This window comes from Siphateles boraxobius, unplaced genomic scaffold (genome assembly GCF_051911475.1).
Source record: "Siphateles boraxobius isolate OS27281-9 unplaced genomic scaffold, OSU_SipBor_1 66, whole genome shotgun sequence".
NCBI classification, from domain to species: Eukaryota; Metazoa; Chordata; class Actinopteri; order Cypriniformes; family Leuciscidae; genus Siphateles; species Siphateles boraxobius.
Genome location: NW_027509193.1, coordinates 19534343 through 19556589, shown reverse-complemented (window position 1 = coordinate 19556589; position 22247 = coordinate 19534343). Strand labels below are relative to the sequence as shown.

At 40.9% G+C, this 22247-nt stretch overlaps 1 protein-coding gene across 1 annotated transcript; it reads right to left on the bottom strand.

Annotated features, from left to right (window-relative positions):
* prr12b (proline rich 12b) lies at nt 1-21955 on the bottom strand. The gene is made up of 16 exons (XM_077212804.1): nt 21720-21955; nt 15510-15664; nt 15152-15313; nt 10537-15008; nt 10173-10391; nt 9463-9537; nt 8052-8844; nt 7489-7979; nt 6112-6228; nt 5870-6003; nt 4622-5286; nt 3373-3492; nt 2608-2705; nt 2357-2488; nt 1288-1383; nt 1-1196 (listed from the first exon to the last, which is right to left on the bottom strand). The coding sequence occupies exons 1-16, from the start codon at nt 21800-21802 to the stop codon at nt 1059-1061; spliced, it is 7950 nt and encodes a 2649-aa protein (XP_077068919.1). The 5' UTR covers nt 21803-21955; the 3' UTR covers nt 1-1058.
* Nucleotides 21956-22247: the final 292 nt, after the last annotated feature.

Sequence of the window (22247 nt, the reverse complement as noted above, 5' to 3'; positions counted from 1 at the left end):
TGGTGTGAAAATGCGTCATTTTCATAAAGTCATTGTTCTTTTATTTTATTTGCGTTTGTCAAATACAGGAGGATTCATGTACAGATGAGGGACAGGTAGAGAGAGAGAACGAAGCAACTGTACAGTATTTACAGGAGAGAAAAATAAGCAAACCTCCAAAATAACAATAATAATAACAATTATAATTATAGTAAACAACCAACAGATAAAAAACAAACAGTAAACACAGACATTTTGCACACTTTAAAAACTATTACATCCCTCTGCACTGTCATGTTTTCTTTGAGAAAACGAACAAATACACCTTTTTCCTCATTTTCTTTTAAAGAACAAACAGAAAAAACACGTTTTTTTATTTTAAATACATTTTTCTTTTGCTCTATTTTTTTTTTACCAAAAAAAAAGAAGAAGAAAAAAAAGGAACTACACTTTGCTTTGTCCCCACTCTTTTGTCCACATCCTGTCCGCCTTGTCCTTCATCTTAGGGGACAGGAAGAATAGGGGGTTATGGGTGGCCCATTTCATGTACACCCTCATAAAACATGAACATTATTATTCAAAATAATAACAGCAAACTGTCCCAGCTTTGGGAGGTAACCATGTATAAATGTCCATGTATAAATAATACAAATCATAATTGTTCATAATACATATTTATATATAAGAGTATGCATGGAACATAGCATTCAAAGCTCACCTCTGCCAAAACACTGCTGACCAGTGAGGTTTTCAACCCTGTTCCCTTTGGCACTATCTTTATTCGTCTCTGAGCAGACAACTGTCTTTACACACTCTCGCTCTTTTTTTTTTGTTTTCATAATGTCTCCCTGTGGCTCCCGTCGCAGGGAGCTGACACATAATGAAAGAGAGAGGAATGAAAGATTTACAAAAACATTTTTATGTTAAAATGCAACGGCTTAAACCGCCACTGGCTCTTACACATCCTGCAAAGGAAAATCTAATTTTCCTGCAACATGGCGGTGCACCGGTTTCATTTGAGTGAGAGGAGTTTCTCCTTTCTCCAAATAGGACGCACTAGGAACGTCGATAGCTGAATCTTAAGCCTTGTTGCTGAGCCTCAGCAGTTCAATGAAGGAATTGAACAGAGTCTCTAGCCAGCCCTGGTTGGCCATGCACTGCTGAACCACCTCCTCCTGACCGGGATCTTCCTCAGCTGCCTGTTCTATACTGTCCGTCTGAAGAGGGAGAACAAGAGAAGAGGGTTCTTACGAGCTAATACACGGATACAGCGATGCATTTCTCAAATAAGCTCATATTTCCTCATACCTCCTTTTTACAGTGCAGAAAGGTGTGATATTTGTAGTGATGGAGAGAGTGATAGAGACTGTATATTCGACAAGTCTCTGTCGGCAGTTTCAGGTCCTGACATGGAGATAGAGATGGGGTTACAAGCAAAGAAAGAGAACTCTGAGACTTCATGAAAGATCCATTATTGAAATGCAATGGCTCCAAAAAGGTTTTTGACACTTAAAGGGACAGTTCACCAAAGAATGAACTTTACTTTGTTGTTGACTTGACTTTCTTTCATCTATGCAAAAAAAAAATATATATATATTATTGTCCATAAAATGAAAGTGTTGTTTTGAACGTCATTGACCTTAATTGGATCAAAACAGTTAAAACATTCTTCAAAATATCTTCTCTTGTGTTTCACAATACGATATGAGGGTGAGAAAATTATTTGAATGAACTGTACCTTTAAGCCACATTGACATATATAAAACAAAAAAAGCAATTGGCATCTACAAAAAAATTATGCCATTTTTGCAATGACATTTAATCAAATGGCTCTAGGTGATTTTAGTGGAGGTATGACTTCCCTCAAGGTTTACACAGGTAATCATTAAAAAAATAAAGATTAAAAGGCAAGCATGTACTGTTTTGTAGAAGAGGTGTAAATCGGACGTTTCATCATGATACGATCTGACATTGATTCTATTAGCCAACGATACGATATCTGCCGTTATCTCAAAACATGTTGCAAGTAACTGTGATCAATATATTTAAATTATTTTACCTACCAGTTATATTTTTATGAACTGTATGCAAAATACAATAATACTTGATGACCGCTTGCTATTTATAATATTCAAACAAGTTTTAAAGTATATTTGATAGATTTATAAAAAATATGTAAATATTTTTTTCGCATTGCATCAATATATCATATTGTTAGTCATTTGACCGATGCCTCAATCCATATTATCAGTACACCCCATAACGCAACCACATTTTAATATATTTTTAAATGGCTGAAGTGGCTAAATTCTTCTTGGGGTTGCTTACTGTACAACTTTATTATGTACGTGAGAATCAATCAAATTATACAACTTGCCTGCTGTTTAGGAAGACTCCTTTTGACTCTGTTTAGGGTTTTGCGGTTGTAACTCTCACCACCCAGGTGCACTTTAACCGCTCCAGAGTCCAGGGAGTCTGCTGTCATTTGAGGGAACATGTGCAGGGCCTCCTACATTAGAAAGGATGGAGAGTGAGAGACTGCCAGACATGTTCCTCAGTAAACACAAATCAAGAGGTCTTGAGTACTCAGAGGGATAACATTTGAGTATCACTGAAAGCCAGTGTCACCTGATGTTGGACACTCATGTTGACCCTCCTCAACAGTCTTCGTTTCTGTTCGTTGAGGATACTGTCAATCTTCCTCATGGGTGGGAGATAAAGCTCATCTAAGGACAAAAGGGATTATTACACATAAATAAATCCATCTTATTACCTATTACTCATCAAGTTTTTCACTAGTTCATTTGAAATAGTCCTGCGGTGTGACAAAGAATTTTTTTCAAAGTACAAATATTCCATTTTCATTCAAAGGGGTTACGATTTTTCAAATACTTTTGAAATAAGTCTCTTATGCTTACCAAGGCTTCCTTGTTATCAACATTGAATACACTTGTGATGCTTAATATTTTTGTGGAAACTGATACCTTTTTGTTTCAGGATTCTTTGATGGATGTAAAGAAAGTTCAAAATAACAGAATGAAATGGAAATATTTTCTAACATTAGAGATTTTTTACTGCCACTTTTGATTAATTTATCGCATCCTTAGTGAATAAAAGTAATTTCTTTCAAAAGACAAGCAGCAATAATATACATTTAAACACTTATTTAATGAAACTGAATTGAACAGCCTTCAGTAGTCACTAGCTTTCCTCTTTTCTCAGCATATTTTCCTTGTCTTTATTCATCAAGTCTCACCTCATTGTCCTCTCTCTCAACCTCCCTAACTTTATTAACCTCCTTTTTCATTATTCTTTCTATCCCTCTTTCCCTTAATCACCCAAACCAATCCTCCACACAGGCAATTTATATTTAACCAAATGAGGCGTGCTCACCGTTAGTGTCCTCCAGAGCTTGGATCATGTCAGGGTCCAGAGCAGTGCTGACCAGCATCTCTACATAACTGCGGAACATTTCTCTCATGGCCCGATTGTTTATCCCACTGCGTGTGGATACTGAGGATGGAACAGATGCAAAACAAGTGAAAAAACAAAAGACCATCACCTGAAAATACTCACACACACAAATTAACAACATAGTTTAGGCTCCACATAACAGGAAATCCAACATTAACCCTTTAATATGGATGTTGAACTTAGTTAGGTCACCCAAAAATGAAACGATTTTAATGATGTCTTTACTACCTTTCTGGGCCTTGAAAGTTGCAATGTTCAATGTTCAAGCGCTCGGGACGACATGATGGCGAGTAGTTAATCACAGAAATTAAATTTTTGGGTGAACTAACCCTTTAAGCAGGTTTTGAGTTCTGGGAGCCATGATAAACCTTACATAAAAGTACTGTGCTGGTATAAAAGTTAATACCATGGTAATTTGAAATAACAATATTCACATTCAGTATCATGGTTTTAACAGTGTACTTCAAAGAATGCCAAAGTACTAAAATGTTATACGCTACCCTTCAAAAGTTTGCAGACAGTAAGATTTTTATTTTATTTTTAAAGAAATGAATACTTTGCTGAATACTATTCAGCAAGCGTGTATTCCGTTTTTTAAAAATGACAAATAACTAGCTTAAATCAGTAGAGCACAGTGCTATCAACAGCAAGGTCATGGGTCAGCCAAGAACTAACTAACAAACAAACAAATAAATAAATAACGTGTACCCTCATCATAATGCAAGCTTAGGATATAAGCAATGTAATGTAATCCGTAAAAAAATTGATCACAGTTTCCACAAAATATTAAGCTGTTTTCAACATTGATAATAATAATAAATGTTTCTTGAGCAGCAAATCAGCATAACTGAATGATGTCTGAGTGATGAGGGATCACAATTGAGTGATGATGCCGAAAATACAGCTTTGACATCACAGGACTATGTTTACCATTTCATATCACTGTTTTTACTGTATTTTTAGTCAAATAAATGCAACCATTACAGACTTTTTTCAAAAACATTAAAAAAATTGTTACCAACCCCAAACTTTTAGTGTGTAAACTGTAGTGTGTACTGCAGTTACATTGAAAGAAGCTGCTGATATAGCTTTGCATATTTCTGCAAAACCACACACAAATGGAAACTGTAAACAGTAAACTGCAAACACATAACAAATCCATACAAACCTTCATCCTCACTGGGTGGGTCAGGGGAAGAGTCTGAATCAGAGGAAGAGGGCATTTCTTTAAGCCACTTCTTCCTCTTTTTAGGTGGAGGTTCTGCCTTTACTTTCACAGGCCTGCTCCTCGTCCTGTCAACCCTCTTCTCTGCAACTCTCTTCTCCTCTTTGACCCTCCCGCGCTCCACAACTGCCGTTCTCCTCTCTAGCTTCTCTTGAGTTTGTCGTTCTTGGAGCTTTTCCTTCTCTTGCTCTTTCTCCCTCTCCTTCTCTTGTTTTTCCCTTTCCTTCTCTTTTTCTCTTTGTCTCTCTCTCTCCTCTCTCTCATTCTCCCTTTGTTTTTCCTTTTCTCTTTCTCTCTCTTGTTTTTCCCTTTCCTTCTCTCTTTCCCTTTCTTTTTGTCTCTCTTTTTCTCTTTCTTTTTGTTTCTCCCTCTCTTTTTGCTTTTCAAGTTCTCTCTCCCGCTCCTCTTTTTCTCTCCTAGATTTCTCGATCTGCTCCCTCTCTCGTTCTCGCTGCCTTTCCTTTTCTTTTTCTCTCTCCTTCTCTTTTTCTCTTTGCTCTCGTTGCTTTTTTTCCCGTTGCCTCTCTCTCTCTTTCTCTCTATCCTCTCGTTCCATGCGAGGTGGAGTCAGGCTACGTACAGGTTGTGGCTTAGGGAGAGACTGGCGTCTGATGGGAAGAAAAGATTTTCATCTTAGCAATGTTATAATGATAATATACTGACTAAACTGACAGTTCCCCTGAAAAAGAAATTCCATAATTTACTCACGCTCACATAATTTCAAACCTGTATACTGTTAATTTGGAATAAAAATTTAAAAAATCTAAAAATTAAAGCATATCAGGCAGGTTGGTTGCCAATGTCCTTAGTTATTGCATGTCTCAAGATCAAATGTCAAACTCTGTGCCACAATCGCCATATTGATTAACAATGAAATAAATATAAAAATGTTGCTGGTTTCTCACACAAACCTATTGCATGTCTTCAGATGACTTGGAATATGGTGCAGGAGATGGGTGGACTATGTATAGTGCTTTTAAAAAAAATTACTGGTTGACAGACATGGCACCCCTGTATACTGTTATCGAATGAAAACGTGAAGATTCTTTAAAAAAAAAAAAACATTCAGGTTTTAAACACCATGAGGGTGAGTAAATCATGGTAACTCTTTGAATGCCAGTAACTACTGTATTAACTAATATATATCAAAGGACCAAAGTACCTTCAGAAGGTCATTTAGGGTGAAATTACCTCAGTGTGAGACTGGGCCGATGCCAGGGTTTCCGCGAGCACACTCGGACATAATCCTTTTTATTCACATTCTCCAAGAATTTGACGTATAAGCGCTGATAACGCATCTTTGCATCTCCAAAGTAGCCCAAATACTGCCAAAGAGTGACAGAGGAGTTTACTGTGGTGGTGTAGCATTACATTTTAATCCAAGACATCAAATGAATGCTATCAATGCTCATCAAATTACAAAAGACACTTACATTACTGGTAGCACAAAACTGTCGCTGACCATCTTTGATTTCAGGAGCAAACTTCTGCAGCAGAGCTTTCTGGACCCTCCAGATTGGAGGAGGCTCTCGTCCAGTCTGCAGCGCTAGCTGAGAAAAGCCAAGAAAATTAAGAATCAAATAAAGACAAAATCAGCATGAAATGAAAATTCACCAATCTCATTTCATCATTCTTTTTTTTATTTTTGACGTCATAATGTTCGATCAAAATGACATAACCGGACCTTTCAGTGAAACAATACTAAACTTCTTCAATCATTTAGTCTGCTTAAACCATGACTCTCCACATTCCTCCAGCAAACTTGCATTCATTTTTAAGGCCAATGCCCACATCTCAAAATCCAATAAATTTTGCCAAAATCTGCCGCTACTTCCGTTTTATTGCAACTTTAAATGGTGGACTATCCCTTTATATTTACTCACCCTCATGTTGTTTCAAACCTGTATGAGTTTCTTTTTTCTGCGGAACACAAAATGACTTATTTTGAAGAATGTCCAAAAGTATTTTTTTCAAGTCAGTGGCTACCGTCAACTGTGTAGTTCCCAACATTCTTCAAAATATCTTCTTTTGTGTTCAACAGAACAAAGAAACTCATACAGGTTTGAAACAACGGGAGGGTGTTTTTTTGTATATTTCAGTTTACTCAATGCAATCACAAAGTGTCTTTACAAACACAGGTATGTACAATTACCTAACGTGTTTTGAGTATAAAATGTACTCCAGTTTTGTTCACAGAAAGGAAGGGGAGGAGAGAAAGAAAAGAAAAGGGGTAACTATATACATCCAGGGAGAGAACATGTGTCCTAATAGATTCCATCCTTAACAACCTCAAATGACTTATTATTATAATCTCAAATGATTTATAAGAATTATTATTACACACACATGCAAACATAAATTATTAACAAATACATTATATATTAATCTTTATCTATTTAAGTATGGCAGCAAAATCGGACCTTCTTTCTGATACATATTCAACCCATTTCCTCCATTTTCTTTCATCTTTCGTCAAATTAACAAAAAAAGTTATCTTTTCCATCATATAAATCTCAATGGTCACATCTATCCAGTCATCTAATGTTGGTCTCTCTTGTTTTAACCATTTGCATGTGATTGCCTTCTTACTGGCTGCCAAAAGCACACCCATCAGGTATTTATTATCTGCTGCTACTATATCTGGGCATATACATCCAAAATACAGTAGTTTGCAATCTAGAGGTATGTCTCCTCTAAAAATATGTTCAAGAGCATCCTGTTTATCTTTGCAATATTCTTGAATATGTAGACATTCCCAAAATATATGGTAAGATCTATACTTCTAAAATAAAAAAGCAGAGGATTTTTACCTTAAGAGTACCAATATCTTCAGTGCGCACTACAAATTCATCCCTCTCTCTGAAGATCCCCTCCCCCCCACTCTCGCTGTCATCATCCTCACTCTCTCCTGCGATGGCCGCGTTGGACTGTTTCTTAGCCAGGTGCAGCGAAGTGATCTGAGACGTTGGGGCATCTTCGGGGGTGGGGGGCGAGGCCGGGGAAGACAGGGGCAGTTCTTCGGGAGGAGGCGGGGAGGGGGATGGTGGGGGTGTAGCAGAGGGGGGCAGCGTGGGTGGAGGCGGAGAGGGAGAGGGGAGAGCAGGTGGAGAGGGGCTGGGAGGCAGGGAATTGTGCAGTGGTGGCTGTTGCTGCTGTAGATTCTCCTCCTCTTCTTGAGATGTAAGAGGGGAGGGGAGAGATAGAGGAGGAGGAGGCAGAGGGGACGGGGAGGAGGAGGTTGGGGGAGAAGGAGAAAGGGACGGAGGAGAAGGAGGTGCAGGAGGAGGCTCAGATAGAGATCCTAAAACAATGGAAGAATTAATATTTTATCAATTTAAATATTTGACTGTAGGTATGTTAATAATATACTCACTGTCAACCAGCAATTCATTCTCAAGCTCTTCTTCCTCTTCCTGCTTGTTCTCCTCTGGCCTTATCTGATCTACTTCCTCTTTCTCAATTCTGTCTTTTTCCAACTCATCTCCTTCCTCGTCACATTCATTCTGACTGTCTTCCTTCTGCTGTATTTCTTCATGCATCTGCTGCACAGGTTCTCCCTGTTCATCATCCTCGCCTAGAACATGTGCCTCCTCCTGTGGGTTGGGCTGTGAGTGTGAATCCAGTTCCTGTGATGCGTGCATCTCCACCTCAGGTTCAGTGTGTATGTGTGGGACAGATTCAGGTTGTGGGGGTGGCGGGGGGGTGTTAAGAGAAACTGTCTGTGGAGTGGGAGGCGATGGTGTAGGAGGAGGTGGAATGGCAACAAGGCTGTGGGGCGTGTCATAGAGGGCAGAAATGGCTGATGAGATGCTCTTCTGCAGGTCCTGGTTCTTACTGACAGAGTCTTCCTCATCTGAGGAGAATGACGGTAGGGTCTCCAGATTTCTCTTGAGCTCCTCGTCAAGTCTTTTACAGGGGGATGGGCAGTTACTGAGACCCAGGCTTCCATCGACCTCATTCTCCCCAAAGGGAGGAGGTGGAGGAGGTGGTTGTGGGGATAATGGGCGAATGCCCCCCTTTACTGAAGAGGAATCTGTGGAAGTGCACCCATCCACAGAGAGGGGCCCAGGTGGATCTTCAGTGCCTGGCTGCTTCTTCCCCGTTTTCAAGAAATCCAGAAAGGAAGTTATGAAACCCGACTTCAGCTCTGAAGATTTCTCCTCCGTCTGAGAGCAAGAAATGCAGAGGAATTAAAGAGGCAGAAGATGACAAAATGCAAAAAATAGACAAATAGCACAGAAATGTTTAAGCACGAGGCAAAAATACAAAATAGGGGCAAGGAAAATAAATATACAACCAGAAAAGAGCTTACAAATAAATTGTAATAAAATGTATTTTTTTTATTAACATCTTTATATTATATAATCAGTGTAGTCCCACTCTCTTACATTAGGTGTGTCAAGAGGGAGGTAAAACACCTTACTGAACAGCAGGGTGGTTGATGACGAAGAGGAATCTGGAGACCCTACCGTCATATGAATCCGTAACCTTAGCAACAGCCACCCTAGCAACAGCGCTCTCCTTTTCTTTTATTTCATTTTATTAAGAACTCAGTCATCAGGGTGGCCTGCCAATCATCTTAGTCTATGTACTCTGCTCCCTCTAGTGGCAAAGTGAATACACTGAGAACAATGCTTCCTCAGTAAAAATAAATGATGTTAAAGAAATGTAAATTAATTCTTTGTATATTTTAGTAATGTGTCCTTTGGTCAAAATATGAGTGGTTTGTTGTCTTCTGTCAGAATTACACCTGGACCAAGAATAAAAATGAATGAAAGTCTTACTGAGCCAGAGAGTTTCTGCATGGTGGCCCAGGCCTCTGGGGTCATTTGGTCATCCATGTCTCTCTCCCAGGACATCTGCAGATAAATAAAACAAACATTGTATATACAGAACATGCAAATTTCTACACAAAACACCATAGATAAATTATAATTTATTTCACATACTGCTTCCCACCAATCCTCTCTACTGCTAATTAATACTGTCTAATTTTGCTATGCAAGGCTAAGAAAAAATACTATAAATATGCTTGATAAAACATTTACAAGTCCACTAAAAATGTTTAACTAAAAAGTGTTAACTAAAAAGAATTTAGCAAACTATTTTTATATAGTAAAATTAATCTATCACAGCTGCCAACACTCATATTTCCACATATTTGACCTCTTCCAAATGCACCTCCTCCATTAAACTTTGCTCTAAATCTGTAGATCATTTGAGTATATCAAATAGACCCAATATGAACTAGTACATGGTTTGTCATGTTTTTGGTCACAAAGACACTAATTTTATGTAAAACAGACCTATCTAAAGATTATGAAAGGATAGTTATTGCAATAAATAATTGACTTAACTGCAAAATCATAATGCAAATTATACATTGAACAATGAAGTTATTAAGAGTTAAGAGATAAGAGTAATTCTGGAGTTATTAAAAAATATTCTGTTAAATTGCAACATTCATTAAACATTTTAGCAAGCTGAGACTCACCTCTTGAGGTTTCTGCTTCATCTTTTCCTGACCACAGCTCATATCATTTCTGTTCATGTCAATTCTGTTTAGATCCACACTAGTAGTGGGCCCTGGGCTCAAACCAAGAGATGGTGCAGATCCTACCGAACCATCAGACAAAACTGGATCTGTACTAGACAGGGAGTCTGTCCTCAGGAGGGAATCAGATGAGGGCATGGAGGGAATATGGAGCTTAATCTGGTAGGACAAAATGAAGTTAAATTTTTACGTAAAAGCTATTTCTTGAATGAATACGTACTTTAGGTTTGTGGAAATGATGGATCGATTAAACTAACAAATGTAATTTGTATCTTATTGGTGCAAATTGTAAAACTTAACTTACTTTGATTGGTTTGATGGGTTCTTGGTATTGTTGCTGAGGCTGATGCTGTGCAAGTTGTTGTTGATGTTGCTGTTGATGATGAAGCTGTTGTACATGTAGGTGCTGCTGTTGGTGCAAATGTTGTGGTTGGTGCTGCTGCTGTTGTTGCTGTAGATGTTGGTGCATGTGCTGTTGTAACTGTGGTTGATGATGGAGGTGAGGTGGTTGTTGATGGTAGTTCTGCCCCTTGTTCATGTCTCTGTGCATTTCTAACATTTGATCATCTTTCCTTCCACGCCCTCTTCCTCGACCACGGCCCCTTCTAGTCTCTCCACCAGGTCCTATCATGTTCCTGCAATATGGAGGCTCAGGAAGAGGGCGAATACGTGGCCTACCTCTGGGTCTTGGTGGACCCTCACGTTTAGGTTTGGTGGGTTTCCTCCCCCTTTTCTTTGGAGCATCATGTGGGAGCAGCTGTGGAGGAGGTCCAAGGGATGGGTACCCTGAAGGGTGACAGAAATCTAAATCACCCATCAAAGGGCTTAAACTCCCAACCCCTGAACCACTTCCGGACTTTCTGCAACTGGAAACGAGATCAGGAAGCAAGTCCGGGAGACGTCTGCTGTTTAAGCGGATGTCGGCTGGAACGTCTGCTTTATCCTCATCATCCTCAAACTCGTATTCTTGGGCATAGTTCTTCTTAGCCTGTGATTGCGCGTTAGGGTCTTTCCTCTGTTTAAGGAGGTGAAATGAGCTTGTTTTCAAAAGTTTTTTAGGTCTAGAAGAGCAAAAGATTGGTGAGGTGAGCCCCCCTGTGCCAGGACTACTACCTACACCAGAAGAGCCCATCATTTTGTTTCCAGTTCCATCCACAACGTGTCCCGTGCTACCCATCCCAAGGCCTGGGCCCTGAGACTGAATTAAGCCCAGTTGTTCTGTGTTTACAGTGGATGGGAGTTCATGGGATTTCAAGGGGTCCAAATCTAAGTGCATAGTACCATTGCCAGATTCAGACAAACTGTGACAATACTGACCATAACCCTGATCACTATGGTGACCCATCATGTCATATGCACCCCCTCCACCACCCGTAGTTTTAACTGCATCCATTCCATCTTGTACTGTTCCATGTGCCTCTGGCACACCCTCTTGACCTCCTTGTCCTGCACTTCCACCTCCCCCAGCACAACTTGCCTTGTAGTCCTCAGAACAGAACATATCCTCCATCCCTGGAAAAAAGGATCGATCCTCATCTTGGAGAAGAGAATCTGGGAAACAAATAGATGTCAGTGGCACAAACCGTTGTTGCTGCTCTTGGCTCTGACCCTGGCTCTGAGCTGTTTTCCCCACAGGACTGCCAGTGTCATATTGATGCTCTTTGAGCTGATCTAGCTGTGGTTGTGAGAGCTGTGGGTCTTGTTCCCTGGGCTGGGATTGAGGCTGTGGTGGTCCAGAAGCTGGTTGCATGTGGTGAGGGTGCTGGTGAGGGTGTTGATGGTGAGAGTGTGTCTGTGGCTGATGGTGGGCATGAGGGGGTGGATGATGTGAAGCCATATGGTGCAAATGAGAGGAGGTTGACATGCTCAAATCAGGTTCAGACAAGAAATCATGAAGTTCTGTTGATGGTTGTTGAGGGTGGTGGGACTGATGGTGTGTGGACATCCTATGTTGTTGCTGTTGTCTGTGATGATCAGCAGTGCTCCCATCTCCAGCACCAACTCTATCAGAGGGCCCTGTCCCTTCTCGACTATTTGTCCTAGAGAGAGATCTCTCTAGCATGTCTAATGGTGAAACAGAATTCTGACTTGACTGGCTTTGGTTTCGCTGAGCCTCACGGCTATAGTGGACCTCCATAGTTTGGGACTGGAGCTGGAGTTGAAGTTGAGAAGCTTGTGGCTGAGTGTCTACTCCACCAGAGCCACCAGTACCCAATCCCCCAGTTGGTCCAATCATCGCCTGTTGACTCATTGGGTGTTGTTGTTGCTGTGAAGGAGCCTGTTGGTTATCCATCTTGTTTCGAGTGGTATGCGAAAGGACAGATTGCAGAAGGTGAGCCTGTGTGTTTTGATGAGAAGGGTCAGGTGGAGAATCCATTAGTCCATGGGAGGACTGAGTCTGTCGCTGCTGCAAGTCTGGAGTTTTCCGCAGGTAGGGTAATTCTGGAGGATCCTGAGCTTTCTTAAGATCCATATGTGAGTGGGACATTGAATGGGGGTGAGAGTGCTGTGAATGCTGAGGGTGATGTTGATGTGATTGATGATTGTAAGGGTCTCCTCTGCCATAGTGGACCACTGAACCAAGGGAGTCATGTTGACCATGGGAATGAGTGTGTGACAAAGAATCAACTGCACCACGACCTCCATTTCCACCAGCTACAGATAGCACTCTATCAGTCTTAGTCTGTTGCTGCTTTTTCAGTGACATCTCCAACTGGTTCTCTAAACCTGTGCCTGGACCACAAGAGCCAGCAGCAACTGAAGCCACACTGTTGGTCGTATTATTTGTCCGAATGACACTCTGTAAATGATAACGCTCCTCAGATGCCTTGTTCAGTTCATAACCTGAGAGAGACTTTCCTCCATCTCTACTCTGGGAAATGGACTGGGGCTGTGGTTGTTGTGAGGCTACTTGCTGAGCTTGTTGAGAATGATGCTGGGAGGGATTGGGTGCTGGACTCTGTGAGTGCAATAAGTGCTGAATCAAAAAGTCATCCTCATCTTCTTCATCCTCTTCTTGAGATCTTTCTACCCCAAGCATATCAGAATCAGACTTAGATTTTGGCGGCGTTGCATGATAAGACTGTGTTTGCTGGGGTGGCACCCTTGTGTCTGAGTATCCTTGTGGAGAAGCCAGAAATGCTGGGGAGAGAACTGAGGATAGGTACTTGTTGCCCCCATTTCCTCCAGGTGATTGTGCAAGGCGAGTTGGGGCTGGAGAGTGCAGACCTGGGCGTACTATTCCAGAATTACTTGAGGGTGAAGGGCTAGAATCTGGGAGGTGGTATGATCCTGTGCCACTTGGTACTCTAGTGCTACCACCACCTGAACCACCCCCCACACTTCCTGAACTACCTGCTCCTGATCCAGTGGTACTGCTTGTTGTACCGGTACCACCTCCAGACACCATTAGGGCAGGTGAATGTCCTGCTCCACCATAGCCCAGTGAGGGACTTCCTGCCCCTCCAAGAGATGGTGGCAAAGAACCATATCCTGAATCAGAGCCATAGACCACCTCAGCTGAAAATGAACGTCCTGTTGCTCCAAGGCTTCCATAAGCTTTTCCTGACCCCCCGAGGCTGGAACCAAGATCCTGGGTCTGCGGAGAACTGAATCCCCCATATGGCTGGGGCAAGTGAGAGGGGGGTGGCTGGCTTGGTGAATATGACTGTTGCTGTGGCGGGGTTTGACCAGGAAGGCCAGCAGTTGGTTTGACAGGAGCAACCGGAGAGCCGTATGTGGACAGGCAAGGTTTGGGTGGCTGCTGCTGTGTAGCAGAGGATGACACTGTGGGAGGTGGAGGTGGCGGGGGTTGTGGTGCTGACTGAGGTGGTGGTTGCTGCCTTGAGGGTGCAGCAGAGTTACTGGATGAGACATTAGGATTAGAAGCAGAGGAGGAAGAAGAGGAGGTGGAAGAAGCAGAAGGAGGAGTGTGAGGGGTTCGAGATGAGGAAGAACCAGAGGAAGAGTAGCCACTACTTGAGCTGGAACTCTTTCCCGTTTTCCCAATACCACCACCCGAGCCAGCTGAGGAGGAGACTGAGGAGGAGGTGTAAGGGGGCTGGATGATAGGACGGTAAACTTGCTCTGATCGGGGAGAGGGTTTGGGGTCAGATGATGGACTCTGCTCACCCAGTGGACTACAGTTTATGGAGGAGCCATGCCGATGATGGGGTATCTGCTGGTATCCTGATGCACCACAACTAAGATAGTGATGTAGGGGATGAGGTGTAGAAGAGGAAAGTTGAGACTGTCCAGGGGAAGGTCTCTGGTAGTGCTTAATCACACTGTCTTGCCTAGGGATGGCTCTTTCCTGGGACTGTGGCGGTTGAGGAGGTGCAGAAGAAAATACAGAAGAAGTGTAGAGCTGAGAGGACTGATCCTGCAGCTGTGAGGACAGCAGGTTAAACTGATGTGGTAAGTGGCGTGTCGAGGAGGATGCAGGTGCTTGTGGTGGAGGAGCACTAGTGGGCTCTTGTGGCCCTCTATATGAAGCAGTCCCAGTCTGTGAAGACAGAAGACGGTCAAAGCCAAGACTTGACTGAGAGGGCGTTTTAATGTGCAGCAAAGGATCATGGGGTGACAGGAGACCGTTGGAAGTAGGACTGAAGGTAGGTGTGTCCTGCAGAGATAATGATGGGGTAACTCCAGGGAAGGAGCGCCCTGAGAAGGATGCAGGGTGCTGATATGCCGACAGAGCAGAGGAAGAGGGAAATGAGCCAGAGCCAGGTAGTGCACCAGAAATGAATAGCTCTGCAGGGGCTGGAGTATGCATTGCTACAGCAACAGAGAGGGAAAGCAAAGGAAAAAGAAAAGAAAATTATTCAGCAGTTAATAAGAGGATTCTCTATCTTTCTTTCATCATATATTTCTCTATTCACAATTAGATAATTATATATTCAATATATCTCATCACTAACCAGTTTGCCAGGAGGGGGTGCGAAATTGAGAGAGAAGGGTAGAGGCAGAGGGGGGTGGCTGAGCACCTCGGGATTCCAAAGCAGAGATCAAGTTCATAACTGAAGCATCTGGTCCTGAGGGACTGGCATGATGTAGCCCAGTATCAAACAACCCCGAGAGCCCTGTGAAAGATGATTATCAAGACAAAGTCTAACACCTGGTCAGAGGATGTCTTTTTTTTCCCTACACATCTCAACATCAAGGTAAAGAATGAACTACAGTACTGTGAGGAGGTCAGTTTGGTGTTAAATCAAATCAAATATTTTTTTGGAAGAAAATTTTTCAGTAATTAACTATTAACAATTTTGTAGACCTTACCTAAGCTCCTTCCTGCACCCCATGCCCCACCCTGTCCAGAAGTTCCTGGATGATGATTTGTTGCATATCCTTGTAGGGGGTGTGGTGTGGCATAAGGCTGACGGTGGAGGAGTTCTGAGTCTGGATGGGAGGATCTGGAGCTCCCATAAACCAAACTGAATAACAGAGGATTCAAAAAGAGGTAATTGACTGAGCGAATGGTACTGAAAGTGACACAATAACAGAGCAATTGTTAAGATACATTTTTATGCATTATATGAAATTTGGGTGCCTCACACAACCTTGTTCTCTTCCTTTACTTTTTATTTATATATTATGCCATGGACAATTAAATATTTATACTGTAAATGAGACTTGTGTGCTTAAACATTTCTATGTTTTTCCCCAAAAAAATGTATTTAGTATTTTAAATGGAACATTATAACACTCATATGGTCTAATTTTTAAATAAATAAATAAAATTTAATAGAATCAATTCAAGACAAAACTGTAAATAAAATTTAATTTTCTATGGTTAAATTATACAAAAACATTAATATTCATAATTCTGCATAATAATAAACTAACAGTATAATATTACTGTTAATTTTGTAATAACTATATATTGTTAATCATACATGTTTAATCTGTCAGGAACAGAGGAGAGACACAACGGGATGGAAGGTGAGTAGTTTACTAGAATGTTGGAAAACAGATAATTGATGAACACCAGTCAAAGTAGGATACGGATAACTTCCAGGGAATTGTAGCGAGAGACTTCTCGATGGTACTAGTTGAGATGAGTGAGAATAGATGATAGAAGGAGTGGTCGGAATCTTTGACAGGAAGGAACAGGATGAAGATAACTAACAGGGTTTTCCAGGAATTCAGAGGAGTCTTACGAATCTCGGACGAGACCAGTCAATGGGACGTGAGGGCATATATGTGTTGGAGGTGACGAGCGGGTGCAGGTGTGGTGAATTAGTATTCTGGAGATAATGAGGGAACGGGCAGAGTTGGGTGATCGGGCGCTGATGGTGTGGCAGGTGTTACAGATAACTCTGTGGCATAATCTCACCAGTATTAAACATATATAATTAGAATGCAGAGAAAATAATTAAGTACATAGAATTTTTTTTTGCATATGTCATTGATTTGGTTCTCTGACTATTGTTTTTCTCTTAAAAAAGACATTCTTCATTTAATATGCATCAATATCTTTTATCAATATCTTATACATTATAAAATAAAGGGTTTATTTATTAAATTGTACTAAACTGTTTATCTAATTAATTACTAATTATTTAATTCTCTAATTAGCCAAATTAATATACAATCTAACTATGACATCACTTTTTGCTGCAGTCTTTTTCAAACTTCCTGAAACATCAACCCCTCATGTTTTCTTCATTTACATGTAATTTTTGGAGAACCATATCTTATTGTATTGTATCAAAAACCTCCTGTGCGACATTGGGACAGATTTTACTGTTCCCCCTCTCTTCGGGCAGTGAAAAAGTCTGTTGGACTCTAGACTCTAAATCTACACCATATACTATACTAAATCTCTGTATAGAGTATCAGTTGACCCAGCTTGGCATTATCCCTCTCACACTAAAGCCCCACACAAAGATTAGCTCTTTAATAAGCCTACTCACTTCCATATCCTCTCTCTCCCTAAAAGCTTGCAGGATCTGATTTTGCCAAATTATCAACAACAATAATCACACCATATAAAACAGTGTTCTCAATATTGTCTACTCTATACATAAGGCAAATATGCTGTCTCATCAATATGCAAGTCTTGAAATAGAAAACAAGATAATTTTCTAAATTATTTTTGTGCCTTTTACCACTGCTATGCTTCACGACGTGCAGCTCAGAATTCTGATTGGCCACTCTTCCTGTTGCCAGCCAATCAACTGTCTTTTGCAGTCTTTGCAGACTATCTCTGTTGTTCTCTTTCATAGAGAGTGGCCAGTTCAGTTGACAATGGTGGTTAGGATGTTGCTGAGGTAAGACACAGAGCGTTCATTGATAAAAGCTCTCCACTGACTGAATTGCCTTGGTAACCCCCTCCCTTCCATCCTCAACAGGCTCTTAGTGTGAGTACAGCTCAGTTAGTCTAGATCCCTCTCACTTTGAGACCAGAGTGGGAAGCCACAGACACCACATACTGAGTGAGCGCGTGGTGAGGGGGTGGGTGTCATTCAACAGAAGCGGTAGAGTGGACCAGAAAATCTATTTTAAATCCTATTAAAGAAAGACCTTATTCAAATCTTGTAGTGTAGCATTCAAGAATTACCTAAATAAATCTGTACAATCTGTATGCACAGTCTGTCATTAAATCCTTCTCAATCGAGATAGGATGCAAGAATCGATTTAGCCTACATTGTCATTAAATATACTCCTGGTCTCAATATAGTCACTTCAATACTTGTGTCTCCCAAAAGACCTTAATAAATGTGACAAAGACAACTGATGTCCATCCTGAGGGGGTTCCATCTGGGAGCATGTCCATCTCTTTTAAAAACACCCTCATCTTAGAAAGCACAAGACTTGTGTAAGTAACTGGATAAAAGCTCTAATGAACTGGGTTAAACATTTAAATGTACTGTATGAGTGAGAGCACACATTCTTGCTGCCAACTGCTTCACTGATTGCACCTCTGGCATAATACACAATATACAGTGCCATGACGAAAGTACCCTTATGATGTTTTGATACACTGCTGCCTCTGTTTGATACTGATTCTTTTGTGGATTTGTTACAGGTTAATCAGAACAAGGCAAGCATCGTAGATAAGCTGAGTCATTGCTTTAAAAACAACAGTCATAGTACCATGCAAAAGTGACAAACCAGCAAAAATAACTTTGAAAAAATAAGTTAGAAATATGTTGAAGTTATGAACTGGAAATGAACAATCTGAAAAAAAAAAACATGATGTGCCCTGACAGGCAGACGATTATCCTGCAACTGAATGTCTTATCTTAAATAATTAATACACCATAGAATCTGTACTCTCTCTTCAAATGTGAGTATTCATGTACATAAAATAATTATTCTGTGCAACCATAGGAAGCATTGTGACTTGTAGGTGATGCAAACGAAAATTAGACAACAATTGGCTCTTATTCCCAAAGAGGCAGCTCAGAGACGATCAGGGAATAGATGATGAACTTCAGAAGAATTACGTAAATTGAAGGACATCTTACATACATACATCTTACAGTGGGGTTGGAAATTATTAGACAACTTAGTGCACCTATTTTTATCAGGATATCTGTATACTGTAACCGTTCCCACAGCCAATGTCACAAAGGTGCTTTTTAATTAGTGACCTAGAAATAGTGACAAATCATACATTTTTTATGTATATATTATGATATTTAGTTATATCGTATACATTTGGACCACACTATAAATACTCCAGATCCAATAATTTCATCCTCTCAAACTCTCCGCTCTCATTTTTTTCATCATGCTGGCTTAAACCTTCAATCACTTCTTCCTGATAAACATCTCACCTCCTGCTATTGCGCCTGTTCTTGAGCTGATTAACCATAATTTGACAATGGAGGGGAAAAGAATAACAGGGAAAGAGAGAAAATATGAAAAATAAATAAACAATGGAAGGAACAAGAAAAAAACTAAACGAAAAGAAGGGTTAATTAGAAAGCTTGATTGAATCCACTGTACAAGACTGCTCCTAATTATATAGGCACTAATTTAACACAGTCCCCCCAACAGGTGCAAAATGTTTGCAGCCTGAAAGGGAACGCAGTCATGGCCATTAATCTCCATTAGATCCGTGCAGAGGTGTGTGGTGGATGTACACAGCCCAAAAAAGGACAGAGGGCACAGTGAACCTTGCCATCATGGAGTAGAATGCCTTTGTTGGCTTCATAACCAAAATGCAATGTGCAAAAGTCCCGTCAGGCAACAATTGCAGAATTTATCTGTTTATTCTCATTTAATATTAACACATGCAACAACATTTCTTATAACAAGAATCAATATAGCTGAATGTGGTGTCCTACACAGACCCCAGTGTCATTTTGTTTCATTCTATGCTAATTTTACTCTTCTTGGTGTTTCATCATTGCTTCATCGTCTCATATCCAATAATTATTCAAAAGCAGAAGCAATTTTTGGGAAACTAGAAGAGAGAATATTGGGTGAAACGAATTTCATTTCATTTTATTTTATCCAGTTGATGCTTTCAGCCTCTGCAGCAGCAGCACTAGGCCTACTGAAGCTTGTCCATCATCATAAGCCTGAACTCATTAATATTCTGGATTCTATCAATCTGCCTGAGTCTACAGAGATGCTCTTGAGTCAGAAACACAATATTAAAGATTCCAAAAGAAAATAGAGAATTTCCTTTACGGACTTGCTAGGACTAAGAGTCAGCAAGAGATACCGGGTTGCAGTCTGGGTGATGCTACCCGTTACAAAAACTGAAACCGTAACACAGCACGTGTGATCTTAGCCTGAATGGAATTCCTAACACATGAAAGAGATGTCCATGCATTTGGGGATGATTGCCCAAAAGAATAGCCCTATTCTGTCATGTAAGAAAAAAGGACCCCCTCCAATAGTGTTACAATAATGCACAAATGATGAGACTTCTTGACACATTTGTATAAATAAAAAAAGAAAAGAAATGCAACCTCCATGAATGTTTTTTAATCACAATAATTCCCATTGCAGCTTCCACTGAAACAGAGAATTCACCAACATTATCATTATTCAAATTTCTTAACATTTCACGACTGACTACATGCAACGCGAGACAGTAAAACCACCCAGAATGATTGTGCGCGCGATCTGTACGCTGCTAAGATTGATTTGGTTGTCACGGCGACTGAAAACGCACGTAGCCGGGTGCCTTTGAACTGTAAGTAGGCCGCGAAAATAGTGGAACACGGTTGAACGACTAAAACAGCGAAAGCACGACACTGTAATAGTCCCGTTTTCAGGTATGACAATGACAATATCACCACTGTTTTAATATTATAATGCAGCACTTCCTAAAGTATCAACTGTTATGAGCAAGCCTATTGTTACTACAGAGAGTTAATGGCTAGTCAGATGTAAAATTAAACATGGAAATACCTTGTCAGATAATTGTATTCAATCGTTTAAATATAGATATTTAAATATCTCATCCAATAAGTTTTTATCGGTCACATTTTGTTTTTGTTAAACCTTTGTGGCTGCAAATACGTTTGCAGTGCGTCTTACGTTTATGTTTACAGTGTGCACGTCTCCGTCGGTCACGCTGTAATTTCACTGAGGAACACTCGGGAACACTACACACAATTTTGGTACGTTGCCAAGTGACTACTAAAACGACAGTATCCTCAACGACAAAGATAGTATTTTTCCGTTAGATAATAACATACTAAACACAACAGGCTATGCAAAGTTTGGGTTGTTGTTTTTAATTTTATGCAATGACGGAGAGTAGTAAGCATACGAGTTAGTAGCGTTTAATATAGCTGCAGTCAGTCTTGTGACATGTGTAACTGAATAATGCATGTTGACTGTAAGGAACTTCACTTCTATTATTTTTCCCGTTCAGATAAATATGTATCGGTTTTTTACCCGTTTATAACGTGTATTTTTCTTTAATAAAACCCTCTTAATTTTACACAAATATGTTAGCTACAGCTGCATAAGCTGCATACAGTAGCTAGCAACCATTTAATTCCCAAATATAATGTTGTGTGCTTGCTTGTAATCGGTTGCCTCCAAAATAACGCTTTGTCAACGTGAATTTTGCCACGCATTACTCGCTACTCTGAATTAGCGTATAAGTCCGGCATGCAATGTCCGGTTTGGTGCGCCTCCAAGGCAGAAGGCTTGATTTTTTCATTTTTGATAATACGCTAGCAAGCTAGCTAGCAACATCATCCCATCCCCCCTCTTTTCGCCCCTCTCCCCCTTTTCTGTCTCAGTCTACCTTCCGTATCACGCATTAACTCTCAATCGCATTCCTTGCATTTTCGAGACACCCCCTCCTCCCTCAGAAATGACAATACTGATGGCTGTACGTGGACCCAGCTACAATATAATGCATGGAAGTGAATGAACATAGCACTGGGAGCGAGAGAGAGTGGGAACATGAATTGCGTCCGTCCGTCCGTCGGCATGAGGCATTGTTACAGCCAGCTAAGCATATTCATGCATCCAGTGCATGAAAGTGTACTTGCACAGGCGCCTTACCTTGCCTTCGCCGATCTCTCGTAACTCCATCCCGTTCCAGCGCCCAGATCACCGAATCCTGTGCCAGGATAATTTCTATCCATTAAAGAAGAGACAAGGGATGAAGATGGAGAGATAGACAGGGGAAGGGGAGGGAGGTATTTCCTAAATTCTAACACACTATCTCTCCCCGTGTCCTTTCCTCTGCGCTCAGTGTCTGTTTATCTCTCCTGTTTCACAAGCAAGTCCTCAAGAATAGGACCAGCACAGAGGGGGAGAGGAATGGAGGGAGGAGAAGGAGGAGGGGGAGATGGAGGATACAGAGGGGAGGCGGGTGAAGTATTACACCAACCACCGCCACCACAAAAAATCCGGTTTCTCCCTCCCCTCCCCTCTTGTGCCCTCTTATATATCTCGATGCCTATTGTCCTTCTTAGCAGAAACAGCAAACGCGGCTGATGCTCTGCATGTCGAATTCTGATGCCATTGCTTGTTACACCCGTGAGACATACGACACGTGCTGATTGTACCCTATTTCAGTTGTTCGTG

Excerpts from the sequence above, each read along its gene's own strand:
- prr12b (XM_077212804.1), bottom strand. The coding sequence starts at position 21,802 with ATGGATAGAAATTATCCTGGCACAGGATTCGGTGATCTGGGCGCTGGA. Across the intron at positions 7,980-8,051 it reads GAATGAATTGCTGGTTGACA|GATCTCTATCTGAGCCTCCT; the intron begins GTGAGTATATTA and ends CCATTGTTTTAG. Across the intron at positions 5,287-5,869 it reads CGGCCCAGTCTCACACTGAG|ACGCCAGTCTCTCCCTAAGC; the intron begins GTAATTTCACCC and ends TCTTCCCATCAG.